The following is a 21,595-nucleotide window of genomic DNA, read 5'->3' as shown; positions in this document are numbered from 1 at the left end:
GTTCTGATTTCCTAGTAGCTGTGGAGTGAGATACGGGCCAGCTGACAACAGCCAAAAAGACTGCGGTTGCATTTTCTCCACAGACATAAACAATGACACTTCCAATTTCCTGTGCGTGCTGTGGACCAGGAAAGGACATCCACAGAGAGAAAGGGAAAACTCTCAGTTTATGGGTGAAGGAAAGAGGGTTTCGTTGCTTTTATGCTGCTTTTACGCTGAAATATTTCTTCTTCTTTTTTTACTTATACAGCTGTATGTATTTTTTTGAGAGAGAAAAAAAGAGACTGAGTTTGTCACGGTTCTGGGTCCGTTGGACCCGGTATTTTGAGTTTATTATGTTTTGGTTTATTTTTGCATTATGGATTGTTTTCTGATGTTCTGGTGCTTTGTTTATTATCATTATAGATCTGTTTCTGTTATTCTTGGTGAGGGATCAGTTCTTAGGTTTTGGGTTCTCATGTGTTTCTGTTCAGTGTCATGTCTGCATCTGGTTTAGTACTTCTTGTTTCCTGTCTTATTGTGAAAGTCTTTGTCTAATGTTAGTGTGTGCAGCTTAGCTCCCCCGTCTCGTTAGCCCTGATCTCCCCCAGCTGTGTCTCCCTTCTGTTGCCCATTCCCTCATTACTACCCTGTGTATTTAAGCCCTGTGTTTTCCCATGCTCGGGGTCGTGTCGTAACATCATATTATACCTGTGTGTGTTTCTGTTCTCCATAGTCTGTGTTCACTTCATGTTTTGTTTTTGTACCAGCAATAAAGCTGAGGTTTTTGAGTTTCAAGTTAGTGTCTGAGTACTGCGTTTGGATCCTCCTTTACGCCTGCCCGCACACAGAGCCCTGACAGAGTTAAAGATTTTTGGCTTTAGAAATGATAGCGGCCCAGCTGTTGTACCTGCAGCTGAGATACATCTGTAAGCAAAGTGATGGATGCCAGGGGGAGTTACCTGTGTCAGGATAATGAACTTCTTGTTTACCATATGTGTGAAATGCACTGAAGGAATGTGACTCCTGTGCGTGCGTGTGTATGCATGCATGCATTGGGAGAGGCCATGCGTACATACCCTTTCCATTGTTTTTACTGCGAGCAGAGCGCCCATTTGTCCTGAGCCGCAGTTTGTGTTCTGTGTACTTTTGAGGTCTGTCGCAGGTATAGGGTTTGGTTGCATTTCCTCCCCCTCTTTGCGCTCCCTCGAGCTCCTGTTTCTCCTCCGCGTCTGCTCTGCTCAGTAATTCAGGGTTTTGTTTAGTTTTTGATGGGGGGTTAGTCGGAGGCCCGGCGCTGTGCGACCAGCGGCGCAGGCCTCCTAACACCATCACAGGGTGTTTCGGCCTGCTTCACTTCACCAGATCTGAGAGCCCAGACCCGAGCCAATTAAGAGCCGGGAGAATAGGCTGCTGTCCGTCTCGCTGAGAACCGCCCCCTCTCATCTCTTTGATGTCTTGCACGCTACACATAACCAGAGCCAGAACACTTCACCCTCTCTGTGCAGGCAGTGAACGACAGGGCTTAACCAATTATTACAATCTGGTTTCAAGATTTTGGGTAATCATTGAGAAGATGACAAATTGCCTCTATCTCGTTTCATCTGCCTCTGATCTCACTGTTTTAGACTCTGGTTTGATCCTGATAAGTCAGGATTCACATGCTTTTTTTTCCACTTGCAAGTGTGAATAAAGCTGTTTTTTCATTATCACTCAGTTATAATCTGTCATGCAAATTAAAAGATTTTTAGATTTTAATGGTTTGACTGCTGTTACTTTTAAATGTTACTAAAAAAAACAAACAAACAGGAAAAATCACTAAATGATACATGTCTACTTCATCCTAAAGACTCTTAATCCCTCTTCAGGTGATGTTTCATTGTCTGTTACACTATGATGGGGGGAAACACAGTGAGTTGCTGCGTGCTTTTAATGTTTTTGGCCTACAAATGCTAAAAGATGTGGAGCACCATCTGAATATTGTGGTCAGCCACAGAAACACATTTTCACTGTTAACAAAACAACTTTATCACGTGGCCCCCTTTTTTATAAGGCTCTCAGTTGACAGTGATGCAATGCACATTATTGCACAGACAACAATAACGTTGCAGAAAGAAAGGCAGAAGACAAAAAGCAGGTAAATGAGCAAAATATATTAAGTATAAAGCATTTAAATAGTAAAGAACAACAAAAGCAGCCAAAAATCAGTAGAGTGGGGACATTCGATTGTGAAAAGAAGATTATGTAGTGCTTTGGAGCTATAATGTTATTTCATCATGAGTCTACAAAGGATTTAAGCTGATTTCTATCTCACTATATTTTAATGGTGTCTAAAACCAACCAGACTAACGTTTTCCTTCAACATCTTTTTAATTCTCGTTTCTGTTCACTGGTTTTGCCTGAAGATGCTCTCAGTGTCATCATAAAAAGCAAAGAAGAGAAAAAGATGATCTGAAAGTGAGCGTTCACATTTACTGACTTAAATGTGAGCTGTTACATATGAGGAAATATATGAGACATTATAATTGCATATTTTCTTGCATCCTCAGGACCTCCACGGGTGTCTGACAAAGTTGAGCACAGACAGACGGCCCGGGTGGGCAGTGCCATCAAGCTGCCATGTCCGGTGGAAGGAGACCCTCCACCCCTCAAAATGTGGACCAAAGACGCACGCAACATCCACAGTGGCTGGATACGCTTCCGCATCCTCCGCATGGGCCTGAAGATCAAAGAGGTGGAGACGGATGATGCGGGGACCTACATCTGCAAAGCAACAAACGGCTTTGGTAGCGTTAACGTCAACTACACCCTCATCGTCATTGGTGAGTGCGGACGGAGTTCGGTTTGGATAACCTGCCCCTCGGCAGGCTCACGAGATGAGATCATTGGCTCGCAGAAAAATGTGTCATTCTTGTTAATGCAGCAACTATAAAACATGAAGTCACCTGTCTCTTAACTAAAACCAGAAACAGCGGCAGTGAGTCAGTCCCTGATTTGTACTGTCGGGCCTCATCAGTTCTGCTGTGGTGTTTAGGGGCCAGATTTGTAGCTTTTCCCGGCAGTCAGAAATCTCACCCCAGTTTAAATGTTAAACGAAAGCATCGCTCACAGAGGTCAAGGTCTAAAACAAGTAGATTTATGGAGGTTTAGTGGCTGATCCTCTCATCTGTTCTATGTGTTGCTGCCTCTACCTCTGTCTGCCCAAAGTCAACAGCGGCACGGGATATTGTTTCATACTACTTCATCCTCCGTGACTCAATTGGATCTCCAGCTCTTCCTTTTCCTTAGGCCACACTCTTTAGAGGAAGGAGGTCTGCAGCCTCACAATAAGAAACACATTCAGTGTAAAAGTTTGTCTCCAGCCTCTCCCGCAGCTCTTGTAAGAGCACAATCTGACCGAGTGTGTTACTCTTTTGCACACTTTTGAACACAGTGCATTTCCTCTGCGCTACAGCAGCACATGATGAATGAGCGGAGTGGAGCGTGAAGGCTGTGTTTATTCTAATTACTCTAAGATGCCTAATTTGGGCCAGAGTCTGTGCGCTCTCGCAGGAGGAGTTACAGTCGGGTCTTGTGACAGGCGTGCTTCAGACGAAGAAGAGCCATAATCAGGCACAAGCAGAAAACACAAATCACTTCAGAAAACGGCCCTTATTGCAGTTAAGCATGCGCATGAGTGGGGAATAGATGAGACCAAAGTTTATTTTAGGGTCTCCCTCTGTCTGTTGCTGGTGAGTTGAAAATGAGGGTGTCTGTTGATTGGGCTAAAATGAAAGGTTGGAGACTGGGGCACGGGGCCAGCTATAATGGTTTGTAGTATAGTTGTGCTGTATAGTATCAAAGTCAGACGTGGCTATGGCTGTATGTGTAGTTAAAGGACATTCCTGTGAACTTTTTATAGTGAGTGTAAAGAATTTGTTAAAGATGGAGCTGGCAGTCTTGGTAGTGAAAATACAGAGTTCAGCTAAAGTTAGAGTTAAATCTGAATTGCTGGAAGTTTTAGATGACGTGTGAGCACTCACTGTAGCTAGGCATACACTCACCAGTCACTTTATTAGGTAATATTGTCAGAAATTTCACTACTAGAATTTTTCCACAAAACCATCTCTAAGGTTTACAGAGAAGAAGCATAAGAAGACAAATGTGACATGCCTTGTTGTCGGAGGTCAGAGTTAGAAGGCCAGAGTGCTTCGGTTCAAATAACCACTAGTTTCAACCACAGTATGTAGAAGAGTAGCAGAAGAGCACACCAGGTGCCCCTCCTGTCAGCTAAGAACAGGAAACTGATGCTAAATTCAGACAAACTCACAAAATTGGACTATATAAGACTAGAAAAACGTATTCAGATGCATTCAGATGGGAGGCACGACATCACCCTGCCTTGTATCGACAGTATTGTTCCTGGCCATGTCCATTCCTTTGTGACCACAGAGTATCCATCTTTAATGGGTGCTTGCAGAAGGATAATGTGCCTGTGCCCTCAGATCATCTCAAAATTTTTGAACATGACAGTAAGTTCACTCTACTCAAATTGCCTCCTCAGTCACCAGATCTCAGTCCAGTAGAGCACCTTTAGGAGGGGTGAAACATGAAATTCACATCATGGATGTGCAGCTGGCAAATCTGCAGCAGCTGTGTGATGCTTTTGTGTCAACATGGACCAAAAACTCTGAGGACTGTTCTGTGAATCTGTGCTGTGAAAGCAAAAGGGGTTCTAACCCAGTAATAACAAGACGTATCTAATAAAATGGCCATTGAATGTATGTGTAGGTGAAAGCAGTGATAGAAGCTTGAGGTCCAGTTGAGGTTCAAGTACTGAAATGTAGTAATTGTAGCAGAAGCTGACCTGGGACTGTGAGTTAAAGTGGAAGCAGGTAGTTGGGTCCTTATATGTTTGGATGTGGGTGTCGGGTTTTCCCCTGAAATCAGAAACATGTTTGCCGAGTAATCTAACTACTTAAAGTAAGTTAGGCAAGTAATTTAATGAATCGTCTATGTTGAAAAGGTCTTTTCGCAGCATGTTCAAACTGTTTTGTTAGTAAATAAACATTTATTATGAAACTTTCCAGCCTGCACTTCCAGGAATTCTGTCAGTTTGTGTCTGGAAATTCAGAAAAAACAATTATCAAGTACTTTTTGTATTCCTTAAAGATTTGTGAAAAAGCAAGGAGTATTATTTAGGGGATTGTACTTTATCATTTTCATTGAAACTTGACAAATATAAACTAGTTGTGACATTTTTAGATCTCTTTCCAAGTTGAGAAAAAGCTTAACTAAACAACCAAATAAGTATTAAAAAAGAAAAAGAAAAAAGGAGCTCCGAAACTTTCCAGACCGATGTTTTCTTTGAACATGTGAGATGACCGATTTTTGAAAATGAAGTATTTATCCAGAGTGGAGCCAGAGGTTATTTGGGCTATATTTTTTATTTAAATATTGATTTAAAGTTGGGAGATAAAGACACGCAGGCATACACACTCTCACACACAGTTAACCGATTAATCTCACTGATAAATAACTTTCTCCCTGAGGATAATTTGTGTGGTTTGACTTTCTGTTGTGGCTCCGCTGAGTGAGAAGACAAATGAACAGTTAGATGTTGCTGGCATGAAGCTGGCACTGATTCCTTTGAGATCAGAGATTGCTTTGAGTAGAGCATGCATTGCCCTACTCCTCTTTGAGACTTCTTAAAAAAAAATCCTTTGCAAGTTTAATCTTAAGTCTTTCTTGGAAGCATATTTCCATGAGATTGTTATCAGAAGTCTGTTGACCCTTTATGGAGTTACCTGGAGACTTTCTGGCCTGACTCTTAATCCTGAACTGGCTTGTTCCATTTCCTACTTATCCTCGGGTGCTGGTGGCAATGAGTGCATAACAAATGGACTCTGCATTTCTCAAGAACACCCCCTCCTCTGTTTCAGCTCTCTTGTCTATCATCCCATTACTCGCTGGCAGGCCATCGCCGCAGCGTTTGTTTTTATAGGTAATTGTTCCATCAGGGGTGCATTTTCATTTGGGTTGCCACAAAGATTATGGGAGCCTCATTGTCAAAATACTTGCAGGACTGAAGTCAGATTAATACAGCCAAATAGTCTGCAATTATCATGAGCAACACTTTCCAGTAACACTGAATCACCTAATTGTGTACGGTTTTTAATTTAGCTGCATGCTGTAAAACCTGCTGTCCGTGTGTGTGTGTTTAGGGGATAAATTATGGTGCTTAGAGAGATCAGAGAACATAGTTTATTTATTTGAAATTCTGTAAATGAGGGGTAGCGGGCTCCAAGCACAACTGAAGTATCCATCATGTGCGTGTATTATTTTTACTGGAGCGAACATGTTAAGAGGAGCAACTGCATTCAGTTATAGTGCCGGTCAGGGGAGGAGGGTCAGCTAAATCCTGGCAGCTGTTCAAGTTCAGCATGGAGAGCATAACTCCTAAGACGTCGCTTGGGACCCGGCAGAGAGGCCAAGCAGAAGAAAAACAGTAAGATAAAGATTGTGGAGTGAGACTGGAAGTGCGAGAGTGAGAGGTTTTGCGGGCTGATCCGTGGAGGCGGGGTGGAGGGGGTTCCACTGAGGCTGGAGAGATATCCCTCTTCCCATCTGCCAGCGGACAGCGTGTCCTCCCAAGAGCTATCTGAAGAATCTGGTCAGTCAGTGCAACATGGCGCCTCCTCAATCCCTCCAGCTGGCTGTTTGGGCCCTGTTTGGGGTGGTCTCCTGACAACTGGCCCCCATCACCTCCTAGCACCCCTGCCAGGATAGACCGATGCATGCAGCAGTCTCATCCTCAGCTGCTCGGGCTACAGCAAGGCTTCACGAGGATTAATATGGGATTGTCTGATTAGCATTTAGAGGATTGCATGTTAATGTTTATGTCTGTGCAGATTAAATATTACAGGATTAGCGCTCCTTATTTTAGGGTGAAAATGTTGGCTCGCATTGTTCATTTTTCTCCTCTCTCTAGAGATGTTGTCAGGCTGGATAAACTGCCATGTGTCTCACTGATCACATGTGAGAGCTGTTTGGAGATTTCCAGAGTGTGATGCAAGGAGCATAACTTTCCCTGGACATTAGTGTCCCCAACAACATCTGGAGCTCATTGTGACCCCAAATCATCCAGGCCTTTTCCTGTGGTTCAGCTGGCACAGGAGGCCAGTGTATCGTGACCTGTTTCCTGCGGCTGGATTTGTGAATGAAGTGGGAGGGAATGGCGTCAGACCCCAAACACTGTAGCTAGATCATGAATGAATGGGAGCTGTGTGGAAAAAGATTGACTGTATTTTAGCCAGCTTAGTCTGAGTCTCACTGGAGCACTGTCCCATTTGCGTGAAGAATTTGTGACTTCACACAGAGAGCACTGATTCCATAGTGTGTAACAGCTTTTACTAACCTTCCTGGACACAAAAATGCTCATTTATAGAGGAGGCTTCTTAAGCACTTCTCCTTTACTGATTTTATTTTTCAGATTTCCAAAAATAACCTTCATATGGCAGCCAGGAGATGTCCTACATCACCCCTGTCTGCAGTCCAGTGAGCCAACATTGTGCAAGGACAATAGTGGCAAGGGATAGCTTTAACAGGACAGACTTATAAAGGGCACCATTGTTCCCTGAAATTGCCAAAAAGTAGAGAGGAAATAGATTAAAGAGAAAAAAGTCAGAAAGAAAACCCCGGCAGTGTGGGACCATGTTCTGTTTGGATTGGGAGGTTCAGGAACCAGGAGGAATGTGGAGAGTCCGAGTGAGCAACAGAGAAATATTTCTTCCACTGGAGGCTGTTTTTTAAAGGAATGGGTTATTATAGTTGGCCAGTTAAACCCCTTCAAATAGCCATGACATCATGGCTGGGCTTGGTGCTGCAGGGGACAAACAAAGGAGGGTTTGTACCCAGAGAACCCCAGAGAGCTTTGAGGGTTTCGGGGGGACTCAGAGGGAGGCAGAATGAGGAGGTTAGAAGTCACATCTGGTCTCTTTACCTGACCCAATCAAACCCTGAGAGGGAATCGAGTGTGCCAAACTGCATCTGAAAAAAAATCCCAATGTGAGGCTGCCCTGAAACGGGAATCAAAACGAGTCTTAGAAGGTAATAAACTGGCTGGGAGATTTTCCTATGGGATCGCTGTTAAAACATACTGTTAAATGGAGGTGCTGCTAAATGACAAAAAAATAATCCTTTTTTCCCAAAATGCTATACATACGCTGGTTTCTTTTTTCGTTTTTTAACGTGAGGATGCTTTGTGCAATTGCACCTCATTAATATCGCAAAAATAAATCATTCAATTGAAACACTTCTTCAATAATAACCTGCTTAATGTCCATCTGCACTCATTGGTAAATATTGGCAAGAAACTTGATCTGCTTCATTAATTCATCACTGCTTAACTCGAAAAGTGAATACGCATTACAAACTCATCGATTAGGTTTCACTCATTATATTTCCTCTAAGCCCCTGTCTCAGCTCAGCTGTATGATGTCAGCCAATGACATAAACTCCACAGCTGTCTCCTGGAAGCGAGCTTATATAAACTGGTCATATTACTTCCAAACGCTGCACAGTATGACCTGAGCATGCAACACTCTCAGAAGAGCCTGTCGATAAATGCTGAATTGAATTGGTGAGAGCCAGGAACAGTTTTCTTGCCTTGTTTTTGTATCCGGTCACCGCTACTGCAAAATGACTATAACAGAATAGAAGAGGGGGATTGTAATGGAAGGATTTAAAATGAGCCTGTCATCTGAAATGTCAGTGTGTACCGGATGTTGTATTCATGCACCCAAAACAGTAAATGTGCAATAATTGTTACTTATTCAGATTCTTCTATACTGTAGTGAGGACCTTAATGTCTCACTCAGCCTTTTGTTGACTTATTTGTGTTTTTCTGCTGTGTTAACAGATGATTCGGGTTCTGATAAAACTGGATTGAGGGCACCGGATGGAGCCGAGCTTGGTGGTGAAAAATTTGGTAAGACTTCTGTGCATGCTCTCGACTTTGCAGCTGGAAATTCAAGGACTAATTGAGTTGTTTTGAATGCTTTATTGCATGTACTGCAAGTCATATTTACTTTTACAGCTGTGGGCAAACCTATGTGTAATAGTCACTGTGCAAAAATCTTGAGCCACCCCTCATTTCTTTAGATTTCTCTTCCAAGGAGTCAGACTTTCTTGTAAGTGTTTAACGTGGTCTTGGGCAACAGTTTTCCAGGCTTTCAGGAGCTGATGCAGAGTTTTTCTCCTTCTACGTGACCAGTTTTTGCTGGACCACTCACCACTGGCCTATGAATCATCTGATCATAAAAATGTACCTAACTCAAGGGATGAACCAGTGCTGTGTCCACGCATAACAGACAGCACAGCAAAAAAAAAAGTTACAATTTTAAATCGTCCTTTGTTACTAGTAGACTATTGCAAAAACATATCATTTGTTTCCATTTCTTTATTTGAATTAGCAAAAAATGACAAACACATTTTGATGGCCGTAAAATTGTAGTTTTGAACCAACAAGGTAATTCCTAAAAACTCATTAGCTGAAAGCCTTGAATGGTGGGCAGGTCTTGTTGATTATTTGAATTTTTTTGGTTCAAAACATCATTGGTGCAACCGTGAGTTCAGCCTGTATAACATGGTGGAGGCTCTGTCATGGTGTGGGGCTGCACTTCAGTCAGTGGTGTTGGGGATCGTGTCAAAATTGTTGGAATTACGAACACAGAAAAGTGTTGGCAGATTTTGATCCCCCATGCAATACTATCTGGAAAGCATCCGAAAGGCTTCATTTTTCAGCATGACATTGATCCCAAGCACACTTGCAGCGCAGTAAAACTATACTTAGATAGAAAATAATACACTGTGGAACACTATCAGTCATGAGCTGGCCTTCACTGAGCCAAAGACTGATGAAGCAGTGTGCGATCATCTTGACAGAGAACAGAACAAAAGGCATCCATCTTCCAAAGAAGAGCTTTGAATTTCCTTCGGAAAGCCTGGAGAACTATTCCTGACTTAAAGAAATTACAAGAAAGCCGTTTTTTGCTGTTTTTGTCTTATATGCTGTTTTTCCATGTAAGTTTTGCACGTGTCAATACATATTTTCCCAGCAAAATGTAAAGAAGCTCCTCAATTTATTCACTTTCCTAAATTGGTTATTTTTGCTTTATCCCCCTTTACTAAATATCTTTTGATTAGCTGTCGCTCATTAAGAGACTCTCCTGTGATCACAGCCAGAACTGTGTGCCCGAGCACGCAGGAAATCTACTCTCACTGACTAAAAAACTGACTAAAAGTAAGCAGTCTGAAGCCTCAACCTTTGGCTCACAGGGATTACTTACATGTTTGTCTAAGTCTAAGTCATCAGTAATGACCAAGAACCCCAGCCCTGAACACTGTCCTTCTTGGAGACAAGAAAAAAAGTCCTTTTTTGTTAAATATCTTTATAGTTTTTGATGCATGTTGGTTAGAATTATTATTATTATTATTTTACTTTTGACTGCTAAGACTCGGGAGAATAATTTTTAAAAAAGAGCAAATACTACATATTCATATAGCACAGGGTTAGGAGTCAGAGTCATTCCTCCAGACCTCTGAGGGTTAATACAAACTTCCACCATCATAAAAGTATGTGTAGGTCAGGAAATAAGGAAATTTTTTAGAAACTCTATAGATATCAATAGAAACATAAAACCTCACTTGAGAAATGTAGAAAAAAGGTAAATTATACTATCTACTCAAAGTAACCAGCTTGTACTTTCCTCCAAAGTGCGTCCCCGCTTCACTCAACCTACAAAGATGAGGAAGAGAGTGATAGCTCGCCCAGTGGGCAGCTCAGTGCGGCTCAAGTGCGCAGCCAGTGGAAACCCTCGACCGGACATCGTGTGGCTGAAGGACGACCGGCCGCTGACGGAGCAGGAGGTCGGCGAGGGCCGTCAGAAGAAGTGGACTCTGAGTCTGAAGAATCTGATGCCAGAGCACAGCGGCAAATACACCTGCAGGGTCTCCAATTGTGCCGGGGAGATCAACGCCACGTACAAAGTTGAGGTCATACGTGAGTATCCCGCAGAGAGCTGAGCTGTACACATACCGAGCACGCTCACCTGGAATTATTAGGGCTAACAGATGAGGCCGAGCAAATTATTTTAAATGGTTACTGCTGTTTGTGCGTCTCATGTTTGTGATTTTATGTACATCGCCGCAGGAAATTCAGACAGCCTAATCACTGTTTCAGGTCTGATTATGACCAAGGAAAAACATGCCGTATCCATATTCTTCCTGCATGGATGAATGTGTAATCATGTATATGAGAAGAATACTAAGAACGCAAGTTTGAGAGTGGGGGCTTGTGCCTTGGTGTTTGTACAGAGGGGAGAGAGCTCAGCTTAGAGACCATCCACCCAATCTGGAGCTGATTAAAGCCCAGCTGTCTGCCAGACCCACTGCCCCCCCCCCTTTTCCCATGAGAAATGTGTGCTGTACAACCAGGAGCAAAGAAAGAGAGGAAACTAATCACACATACTTCTTGTGTTACATGTGGTATTCTTCCCTCAATGTCAATTATAAGTTCTAAGCCTGAGGGTAATAACAGCGTGGAGGACTAAGACCTCCTCTGTCCGCAGAGGGGCTGTCATGTCAAAAGATGTCTGTGTGCATCTTGACAAGTTGGGTTTTGTTTTGTTTTTCTCTGTATGTTCACTCAGAGAGGACAAACTCCAAACCTGTCCTGACAGGCACCCACCCGGTCAACACAACGGTAGACTACGGCGGCACCACGTCCTTCCAGTGCAAAGTGAGGAGCGACGTTAAGCCGGTCATTCAGTGGCTCAAACGCGTGGAGACCAACGAGGAGAGCCGCTACAACTCCACGATCGAGGTGGGGGACCATAGGTTTGTGGTGCTCCCCACAGGTGAGGTGTGGTCGAGGCCCGACGGCTCCTACCTCAACAAGCTGCTCATTAGCCGCGCCAAGGAGGACGACGCCGGCATGTACATCTGCTTAGGCGCCAACACCATGGGCTACAGCTTCCGCAGTGCCTTCCTCAGTGTGCTGCCAGGTGAGGCTCGAGGAATGTCTGTCTGCAGTGTTACAGTAAACTGTAGAAAAGCTTGGATAAAGCCCAGTGCTATCAACCTATCAATCGAATTACATATACAAAAATGTTGTGTTTTTTTCTTTATGTATCTGCATTAGTGCAAATAGTATATGCATGCATAAATCAGGAAAAGGTACCTTTGGAGGCATCAGTATGTTTTGAACTAATTAGGCTATTTTTCCCATCAATTAATTATTAATCATTCAGTAAAAATGTAGCATTTTTAAACTTTAATTCATGCCTTTTCCTCTCTTGTTCTGTTTTATGATTTTAAATCAAACATATGTTTTCTCAGCAACCCATATTCAGCGATGAATAACAACAAGTAATGTGATAATAAAACTACAACTGTTAGTTTGCTGGCAGACAACAGAGTATGGAAACATTTAAAAGCTGGAATCTCATTTTCTTTTACAGACACTAAGCCTCACATAACACCGATGTTTCCGCAAGCCTCCAGCTCCCTCCCCTGGCCTGTCATCATTGGCATCCCTGCAGTAATAGTGTTCATCTTTGGCACAGTGCTGCTGTGGTTCTGCCAAAGCAGAAAACACTGTCCTCCTCCCAGCTCCCCGGCCGCGCAGGTACTGCAGAGCTCTCACCGGCTGCCGCACCGGGAGCGGGACAGGGGCTGCGCGGCTCCCTCGTCCAGCTCCTCCAGCCCCGAGAAAGACTGTGTGACATCCATGAACTATGAGGAGTACCTCGCGCAGCAGCAGCAGCAGCTCCTCCTCGGCCAGGGAGGACCAACAATTCCCGCTAAAATCTACCCCAAAATCTACACAGACATTCACACACACACTCACTCCCACGTGGATGGGAAAGTACATCAGCATCAACACATTCATTTTCAGTGTTAGTGCCAAATATTCCCAAATACTCTCCTCTAAGCTGCGGACATTAAGCTGCGGACTGAACAGGAACTCTGGAGTGACACTCACCTGGCATTAATTTTTTAAAATGGAGATTGTTGGAAAAGTGTACAATGTGTGGAAAAACAGTGGCCAGTGATACACACCTTTTGTTATTACATAAAAACTTCCATATTTGTTGCTCTTTTTTTTTATACCTGTCAGATTCTCACACCACTACAAATGGATCAATCCTTGGCGGGCACTTACTAAAAAGGACGGGGATGTTTTTATTTTATTTTTTAAGAGTGTGAGATTAATAGCAGCTATTAGGACCAGCTGAAAGGTCTTCCTCATCAGATGAATTTTCCATTTTCTCAAGTGAAAGTTGGTCTTTATCTTTCACATGCTCAGCTGTTGGAGCGCACAGATGAAAATGGTACTCAAGACTTACAAAAGGGCTGGTTTTACGCTCCTACTCAGGTTGTCCTTTTGTTTGTTAAAGATGCATTATGCTGGGAATGCTGACCACTATCCTTTATGTTACCTTTTTCCATCCCTGACTTCTGTCAAAAGTGATATAGAATAGACTGATAAATGTTTATTGTCTTTCACAGAGTGGAATAATTACATTGCCATGTCAACTGTGTTGGTCTACATTATCATTTTTTAACCTTTTTTGTGGTAGCTTCCCATCTGTAGTCAGTAGTATGTTGACAAACAAGAGAAGATGAGTCTTTTTGACATCAACCTTTTCCACCCACAGTTCATGAAGCTGTAGTCATTTATAATCAAACTGATGACTATTTAATTTATTTTGCTAAAAAATGTATCAAAGGTTTATTTTTCAGAGTAAAGCGTTTTGCATATCTATGTAATGTTATTACATTGTTGTGTATAGTACATATTTGAATATTGTCACTCAGTTTATTCACATTTACTTCATGCCAATATTTAGGTATTTTTTGTATGTAATTGGTTGTATTTGACAATCTTATTTGATGTACTCTAAGGTTTAAAAAAAAAAAGTTTGAAGGTTTGATAGTTTGATTAAATGACCAGAAACAAAAACAGATGCATTCTTCCTGAAGATTAGTGGATTTTGGGTATTAGTTAAAAGCTGCAGTGTGCACTGTGATGAAGGCGTACCTTTCATGAAACCGTCAGGGCACGCAGGTCAGCTTTCTTCCTTTGAGTGGGTTGAAGTGTCCGTCGAGGGTGACACAGAGGGCATGCCCACAGAGGGGCAGAACGTGCTGGGATGAATGAATAGATACTGTACAGACACAAGAGCAGTCTCACAGTTGCTTTATAGATGAGTGATGGCCCCTGCAAGACTACACCAAACAACCAGCATCTTTTCTCATTTAAGTGAATTGACCCTCTCCTCCCCCCTCTCTAGTCTGCACCACCACCATCTACTCATTCAACTCCAATCTAGGTAGGATTTCCTTTCACCATTTAGGAAGTGCATTGTCCTGCTGTGGGAGTGATGTGACGGGACCCTGTGATTACTCAGGAAAGAAGGGGAGCATTGTATCAAGTGAGCTCTTGTTTTGTTGCAAGTATGGCAGGATGGAGATGAGCTTTGGCTCCAGACAGATGACGGCCGAGTACACTGAGCTGCCTGTTTTTAAAGCAGGTGTGTTTCTCTGAGTCAAAAAGCTGTGGTATTGTCGTGTCCATAAATAACGCTTAGAATACAAAATCCAGCTGAGAAGATTAAATTATGAGAGCATGCACTGCCCTCTAGTGGTCAGGGTCCTGTATATCAGCCATTGCTAAAGTCAGAAGTGCCACAATCCACTTAGAACATCAAGAAAATCCCATGGGGTCTACCCAGTCTTAACTGCTCACTCCAAAGTGATTTACCTTGAAAAATTGTTTTATGAAAAAAAAAATAATAATAATAAATTCTGTTATAACTGCAGGCTACATGCAGTACCTCACCTGCCCACAGTTTGGGAATCCCTGAGTATAGCATACAAGCAAAACTAAAGATTGATGCAAGAATGATCACCAGATCAATAAATCCTTTTTATTAACCTTTTTACAGTATAACATTGAAAGAGACAAACAGTTCACCACACAAGAAGACACTCTGGACATGAAGATAAAGAACAGAAGCAAACAGCATTTAAAACCAAGTTCAGCCCTTTTGCACATTGGATATGAGTTCATCACAAAGTTTGGTGAGCTCCTCTGCCTCTTTCTCCTGTAACAAGAAAAGAATTTAGAAATGAGAAGAAAAGTGATAATACTGCTGCAAATTCATGAAAAACAACATGCCGACTTGCCTTCTGGTCCAAGCTCTTCTCCAGTGACTGCACTTTCAGCTGCTCTCTGCGCAGCTGTGCTTGAAGTGCAGATACCTCAGCCTTGTATTTGGATCGCACCTCAGCTATTCCTTCATTTGCACTGATGGTGAGAATTAAATTCAAGTTAGTCAACGCAAGTCTCCTGATGCTTCAACATAAAAGGCCAGAGTTTCTTACTGGCTAATTTTCTCCTCGGCGTGAGCTTTAAGTGTTTGATAGCGCTGCTCCTCCTTTTTGATCCTTGCCAAGTAGTCCTGTGCACAAGACTTCAGAGTCTCTTCATTCTGGGTAGAGGATGCAGAAAATATTTCAACATTTAAACCTTAACATTAAAAAAAATAATAATAATAATTTGAAATTATAGCAAACATTTGTCTGGCTTCCATGAGCTGACCTTTTTGTAACCCTCTATAACGTCCTTGTACTTCTCCAGCCTCTTGAAGAGCTCGCCTAAAGATCTCTCCATAGCGTTCAGGTCGCTGCATAGTTGCTCCTTCTCCAACAGAGCCGCATTGAGCTTCGCCTGGGCCACCTCCCTCTCCTTCTCTTGATCAGCTGACCAGTGGCAGGAAATTTTAAATTAAATGTTTGACAAAATACCCCACACATTAACCCTTCTGATGAGCGCAACATGTACATATAACTTACCCATCATCTTTGTGATCATGAGCTCAAATTCAGCTACTATTTTCCTATGACGGAGACAAAATGTGGTCAAAGATCTTCAAAATTGATTTTATATAAAAACAACAAGAAATTTTAATATGATGCACAGCTCACCTCATTTCTTGCTCATTATCAAGCAGCTTACTGTTCTTCATACTCCACTGGTCCTCTTTTTCTTTACCCTATATGAGAGAGAAATGTACACTTTATTTTTTCCTTGAGACTAAGAATGGTGCCCATCATCTAGAAAACCCATTACTCAATTTTTTTTAAAATAAAAATTACACTCAACTTCAATGCCAAGCATTTATTCTTTGGATCCAGAGGAGCTTTGCATAAACCACAATTCAAAATAATCCCATTGATCTTTTCTGGCCTTTTTACTTTAGTGCCATTTTACTTTTAACCTTCTGATTGGCTGCTACATGTAGATACAAATTTTGATCTTTGTGTTTAAAGTGTGGCTAAACCTGATTATTTTAAAATAAATAAGTATCATAATTTAATGTGGATGTTTTTGTGTTCAAATGCTGTATGGATGTGAAAAGCCAGACAACCTACTTCTGCCTGCACTTTGGCGATTGCTGCATCCAAGTCTTTCTGACTGTACTTCAGCACTTCGATGATAGCATCTTCGCTGTTTGCTGGCTGCGGGAAAGGAGGGACAAAGCTCTCAAGGACTGGAGTCTAGATGACATAAGTGGAGAAGATTTCAACAAAGTTAGCAGAAATAACAAAGGCGACGAGAAATTACCGGTCCAGCGGACAGAGTACAAGAGACTCACCGATGCTGCTGCATCGTCAAGCAGTCTGAAATCATCTTTTTGTGGACCATTTGCCACTTTATCTGCAGTCTGTGGTGTTTCAAGCCTGAATTAAACAGAACAAAGTGAAGAGGTTTCCCTTCCGATAAATTTATTTTACAGAAAATCAAAAGCCGATCAAATTCGGCTCTAATGTCCAGTGAGAGCAGCAGCACAACAGAACTACACCGTACCGTAAAACAGGGGCAGCAGGGGGGGGGGCTTGAATCTGAGCACCCGGGCCTGCAGACTTCTTTGGGCTCTCCCTCAGGAGGGGATCAAATTTTAGGTACAAGGACTGTTTCCTCAGTGCGGACTCCTTGAACTATTGATGAGAAAATGTAAACACTTTGAACCTTGTGGTTGAGGATTTAGTCATTTAGCAAAGATAAAGAAAGCACTTACACTGCTGGACCCAAACTGTTCGAGGTAGTCAATCTGTCCATCAAAGTCACTGGTCATGACTGGAGATAAAGATCGTGGGTTAAAAGCAGTAAGAGCTTTCCATTACTGCTAAGGATTGAACAAAAGCACGGTTTGGTTCAAACAGAGCTGAAGCCAACAATTACTCACACATTGCTCCAGGAACAAACTCGTCATTGAAGTCTAGCATGCCAGCTTGTGCCTTCTGCTCAGGCTGAGAGGGTTCAGAGGACTCAGGGAGATTCTGCACTGGTTGTTTGGTGTCAAGGTCAGAGACAACCTTGTTATCTGCAACCTGTCATTCCATAATAAACAGATGTTTGTTAAAAACAACCCACACATACACAATATATTGAGAGTTGCATCAAAGTACATTCCTCCAACTTACCTGTACATGGTTTGGTTCAGGAGCTGGCAAACTGTCTTCAGCACTGAGAAGATGAAAACTTTTAGAGTGAATCTACAGTGAAACATGGCACTACTGGTAAGTGAAGCATCTGCTGCTAATAATAACGATACTAAGCCTTTACTTTCTCTTACCGTGCTGGCGGTTCAGCCTCCTTTGTCACAGGGACATCAGTTTGCTCCTGAACTGCGGTTTCTACTGGTTCTGGGCTGGATTTCCTGCTGCACACGGGGGAGTTGTTTATGGCCGTTTTTGTGCCAAAAGGATTGAAGTTTGGGTCGTCAAACTTTTCAAAGTCAAACGAGTAAGAACTTTTAGGCTGTAAAGCATCAGCATCACCATAACTGACTTCAGGCTTCACTTCAGCTTCTTTTGGTGGTTTGACATCAGACACCTGCTTTGGCTCTTTAGGTCTTACACCAGTTGGCCTTTTGCCAAATTTCTTAGGTGGCGGTTTCCGTTTGACTTCAGCACCATCATCAAAATTGAATTCAAGTTTGACAGGCCCGTTCTTGGTTGGGCCTTCCTTGACTGGGTCATCAGCCGGCTGGGATTCAGCAGGAGGGGGTTTTGCTGTGTCGGCAGATATCAGATCCACTGTAGCGTCATGCTTCACCTCGTGCTGAACAGGCAATTCTTGGGCCACCTCAACAACAGATTGTTTGCTTTCCTCTGCAAGTGCATCTTCATTTGACACCTTTCGCCCAAGGACAGGTGAATTTGGAATTTTAGAGCCACCAGTCTGGAAAGGATTGACTGCGTCAAGGTTGTCAAAATTGAAGTTATAAGAACCTTTTGCTGAGAGTGGAGCATCTTCTGCAAAACTGCTGGACGACTTCTCTTGATCTGTGCTTGAAGACGCAACACCAAGCCGTTTTTCATCAGGTGTAGCAGGCCATGAATTGTCTTCCTCAACCACTGGAACCTTCACTATAACCACACTGCTCTCCGTGGAGCAGATATCGGCAGAAAGATCAGCGAGTGAGTTTTCTACAGACGCGCTGAATGGAAGGGTCTCATCTAGTGCCGACTCCATTTTGATAGGCTCCTCCACGATGTTCACTGGCGGTGTGTTTTCAGACTTGCTATGATCTGCAGGGGGGTTTTCAACAGCAGGCCTCATAGGTGAGAGAGCCATATTGTTAGACCCCTGAAATGGATTGAAGTCATCAAGGTTTCCAAAATCCAGCATATAGCCACCTCTGCTTTGTATTGGCATGTTGTCATCGGGATAAGAGGACACTTCTGCAGGGGGAAAGAAAAAAGTAATGAAGGTATCTGCTAATCTCTCAGCAGTGGTAGGGGGAAAATACATAAAGAGCTCATAACTTACAAGTTTAAAAATAAATAAATAAATAAATTACCTTCTTTGAGTTGCTCAGTGGCTTCCTGTGGCAAAGTACTACAAAACCAAAACATGATAAGTTACCTAAATGCAACACTTTGTTCAATGAAGGCATACTGGTGAATGACACTCATTTACTTACTTTGATTTATCCAAATCCATAACTTTCGTATTCTCGTCAACACTCAACAAATTAACAGACTTGTTGGGAGACAGAATTCTTTTAGTCACAGGGTCTCTTCTTGGAGTCTGAAAACAAACCTACACAAAAATTATTTAGTCAGTAGTCAGAAGTAGCCAGCTGCCCCCAAAAGGCCTGGTTTTGAGCCTTGAAAAACCTTTTGTCTACAAATAACTGCTTTTCTTTTTCTTCATATAGGTTTTCTTGTCCATCTTATTAAAATTCTGTTAACACTGGTTAGAGACAAACAGGCTGAGGTCAGAGTTCATATAGTACCAAAAGTAAATAATTTTTCATCATAGTCAAAGAGTGAAAGACAGTCATTAGCATTAGCTTTCTGCCCAGGGCTACACTGCCTTGTGACTATACAATGGAATGGGATGAAAGTTGTTTTTTTTACTTTTACCCCCTTTGGTACAGTCTTGCTGGGCAGGTTTTCTGTCTGACGTAGGATGGAGGGCCTTCCAGTCGGCTGATCCAGGGCAAATATGTCGTTAGGAGAGTTGTGCTTTCCTCCTGGGCAGACCCCACGATTTTCATCATTAACATCAACAGAGCTCATCCTGTAAAAAAAAAAAAAAAAAAAATAGAGGAAAAGACTGTTATGCGACTGTACTGGGACCTCTAACCCTCACCGCTGAAGGAGGCATCAGTCTTAAAGCTGCAACCAGTTGATAAGGCACTCTTCTGGTTACAGTTTACTCAGTGTGGGTGGAGAGCAAGAGAGAAAAATAATGTAAGATTTACACAAGAACCAAGGCAGATATATTGAGTCGGTACTTCTCCTGGTGAAGTTCTTAGAACTCATTTGAACTCCTCTCTCCGGGTGGTTTGCAGTAAGGCTACCGTTTGCCTTTGATCCCACCACTTTACTACATTTGTTTTGTGCATTTGTGCACAACAAAATATTTTAGGTAGAATTAACGCTGCAGCAGTTGCATGGTTTGGCCACCAGATGGTCTTGAAGAGTTTATTTTTTCCACACTCAAATGGCAGTCAATGTCAACAACTTGGTAACAAAAATAATGCTTTTAGATAATATAGCATTATCAGTTTAAAATAAAATCCTAAATATTTATCCGCCAATTTTGATAAATCCTGGTATATAAATATTTATCTAAGCCTTGGCTTTTAGTCTTTAGACTTAATGCTGTCTAAGTCACGTATTAAGCCCTAGATGAATGAAGCATTATTGGGAGGAATGAGTCTTCCAAGTTATTTTAACTGGTTAAACTACATGAATCGCATATATGACCAAGCAGCAACACGTGATTTCTTGTAGCCAAAGGTTAGCATGCCTACGTTTACAAACCTGGTTACAAATAATGGATAGCGAACTAACCTTCCCTGGTGTCTTAATGGCTGTACAAGACAGCCGTTTGCTGGCACTGAAGCGGTAGATAAACCCCCAACTGTCTCTGATGGATGCCAGGAGAGCAGTGTTTCATTCAACCGTTAGTTATTAGTAAGAGAACAACAATGCACATAAACCGCAGAGTACAAGCCACGATGTGGTTAGGTTACAACAAACAGACATCTACTCCCTACTCAATTTTACCAAATTTTTCATTAAAGCTAATTCAACTTTCGACACCCTGTACACACTAGCACTGATATAGTTAACGTCAACAGTAAAGTGACAATAGCACCTTTGCTAGCTAACCGGTACACTTTAGTTAACGGAAAGTCGAAGAAAATAAAATCTCAACATCACATCTTAAAATACCAAACATTGCCAGAAATAACATACTAAACTGTAATCCCGTGTATCTACCACTTACCTCAATAAAACATATGGTGCTGAGAGAAACCGGGTCTTCGTCTATACAGTGACGATAAGAAACAAAGTCGTTTTTGAAAAACCCTCGCCTTGTTTGGGTGACAACCGTTTGGATTTTAAAAGCCGTGAAACTCACCAATTAGATCGGGGGAAGCGTTCAAAGGGAACGCACTTCCCGGTTAAGCAGCCAATCCGTGAAAGAACGGATGTGATGTATTTTGGTGACTGCGCACTCGAGTCAGCTTTAAAGATGACAGGAGTGGCAAGGTAATGTGCTCTAAAATAAAATGTTACACACTCCTTAAACCAAAACTACTACACAGCGTGATAAAAACAACAACATATATTTAAAGAAAAAAAATACGATAAGGTTTTGTGTTACAGTTCTGGATTTTGAATTACTTTACTACATTAGAAAGGGATTAGTTTATTTTTGTTTTTATTTTCTGTCATTAGACTATCCCGTAGGTGAAGTAGGTTTTCTGTCTGTTACTTATCTATCAATAATCTACTTCATCAAACGACACAGCTACTTGAGCGTCTGCATCATTAGTCTAACGTGATCCAAATGACATTGTTTATGTCCAATCATTTCTTTCATCATTTATCTTTTTTGGTTGTTTTTGTTTTATTCTGATTTTTTAAATTATCATTCTAATTTCTGCCTTCAGGCTGTTAGTATTATGTTTGAAAATTTCTTAATCGGGTGTCTTTAGTCTTCTTTAGTTTTGAACTCTTTACCTACATAAGCATTGTGCAT

The 21,595-nt window shown here is 42.0% G+C and overlaps 2 protein-coding genes across 4 annotated transcripts in view; one reads left to right on the top strand and one right to left on the bottom strand.

Moving 5' to 3' along the window:
* Window positions 1–13,984, top strand: part of LOC113012268 (fibroblast growth factor receptor-like 1) — a 33,659-nt gene extending 19,675 nt beyond the window's left edge. The window contains exons 2-7 of one of the 2 annotated variants that reach the window (XM_080293802.1): window positions 2,385–2,436; window positions 2,529–2,801; window positions 8,879–8,947; window positions 10,736–11,020; window positions 11,670–12,023; window positions 12,480–13,984. In XM_080293802.1, coding sequence (XP_080149928.1) covers window positions 2,633–2,801; window positions 8,879–8,947; window positions 10,736–11,020; window positions 11,670–12,023; window positions 12,480–12,922 — 1,320 coding nt within the window. In that variant the 5' untranslated portion in view covers window positions 2,385–2,436; window positions 2,529–2,632 and the 3' untranslated portion in view covers window positions 12,923–13,984. The remainder of the gene's footprint in view (window positions 1–2,384; window positions 2,437–2,528; window positions 2,802–8,878; window positions 8,948–10,735; window positions 11,021–11,669; window positions 12,024–12,479) is intronic. The other variant, XM_026152367.2, reaches the window with a different exon arrangement.
* Window positions 13,985–14,929: 945 nt separating this feature from the next.
* Window positions 14,930–20,992, bottom strand: tacc3 (transforming, acidic coiled-coil containing protein 3). Of its 2 annotated transcripts, none has more exons than XM_026152196.2 (17): window positions 20,837–20,992; window positions 19,456–19,618; window positions 19,017–19,135; window positions 18,894–18,931; window positions 17,664–18,774; window positions 17,512–17,554; window positions 17,274–17,418; window positions 17,106–17,164; window positions 16,895–17,025; window positions 16,683–16,767; window positions 16,459–16,584; window positions 16,012–16,079; window positions 15,880–15,923; window positions 15,626–15,786; window positions 15,409–15,515; window positions 15,211–15,331; window positions 14,930–15,128 (listed from the first exon to the last, which is right to left on the bottom strand). In XM_026152196.2, exons 2-17 carry the CDS (start codon window positions 19,615–19,617, stop codon window positions 15,063–15,065), a joined length of 2,586 nt encoding a protein of 861 aa, XP_026007981.1. In that variant the 5' UTR covers window position 19,618; window positions 20,837–20,992; the 3' UTR covers window positions 14,930–15,062. The 2 variants fall into 2 exon arrangements, with proteins under 2 accessions (XP_026007981.1, XP_026007982.1); XM_026152197.2 differs by having other exon boundaries at window positions 19,462–19,618.
* Between the last annotated feature and the right edge of the window lie 603 nt (window positions 20,993–21,595).

This window comes from Astatotilapia calliptera, chromosome 19 (genome assembly GCF_964374335.1).
Source record: "Astatotilapia calliptera chromosome 19, fAstCal68.1, whole genome shotgun sequence".
NCBI classification, from domain to species: Eukaryota; Metazoa; Chordata; class Actinopteri; order Cichliformes; family Cichlidae; genus Astatotilapia; species Astatotilapia calliptera.
This window is presented reverse-complemented; position numbering and strand designations above follow the sequence as displayed.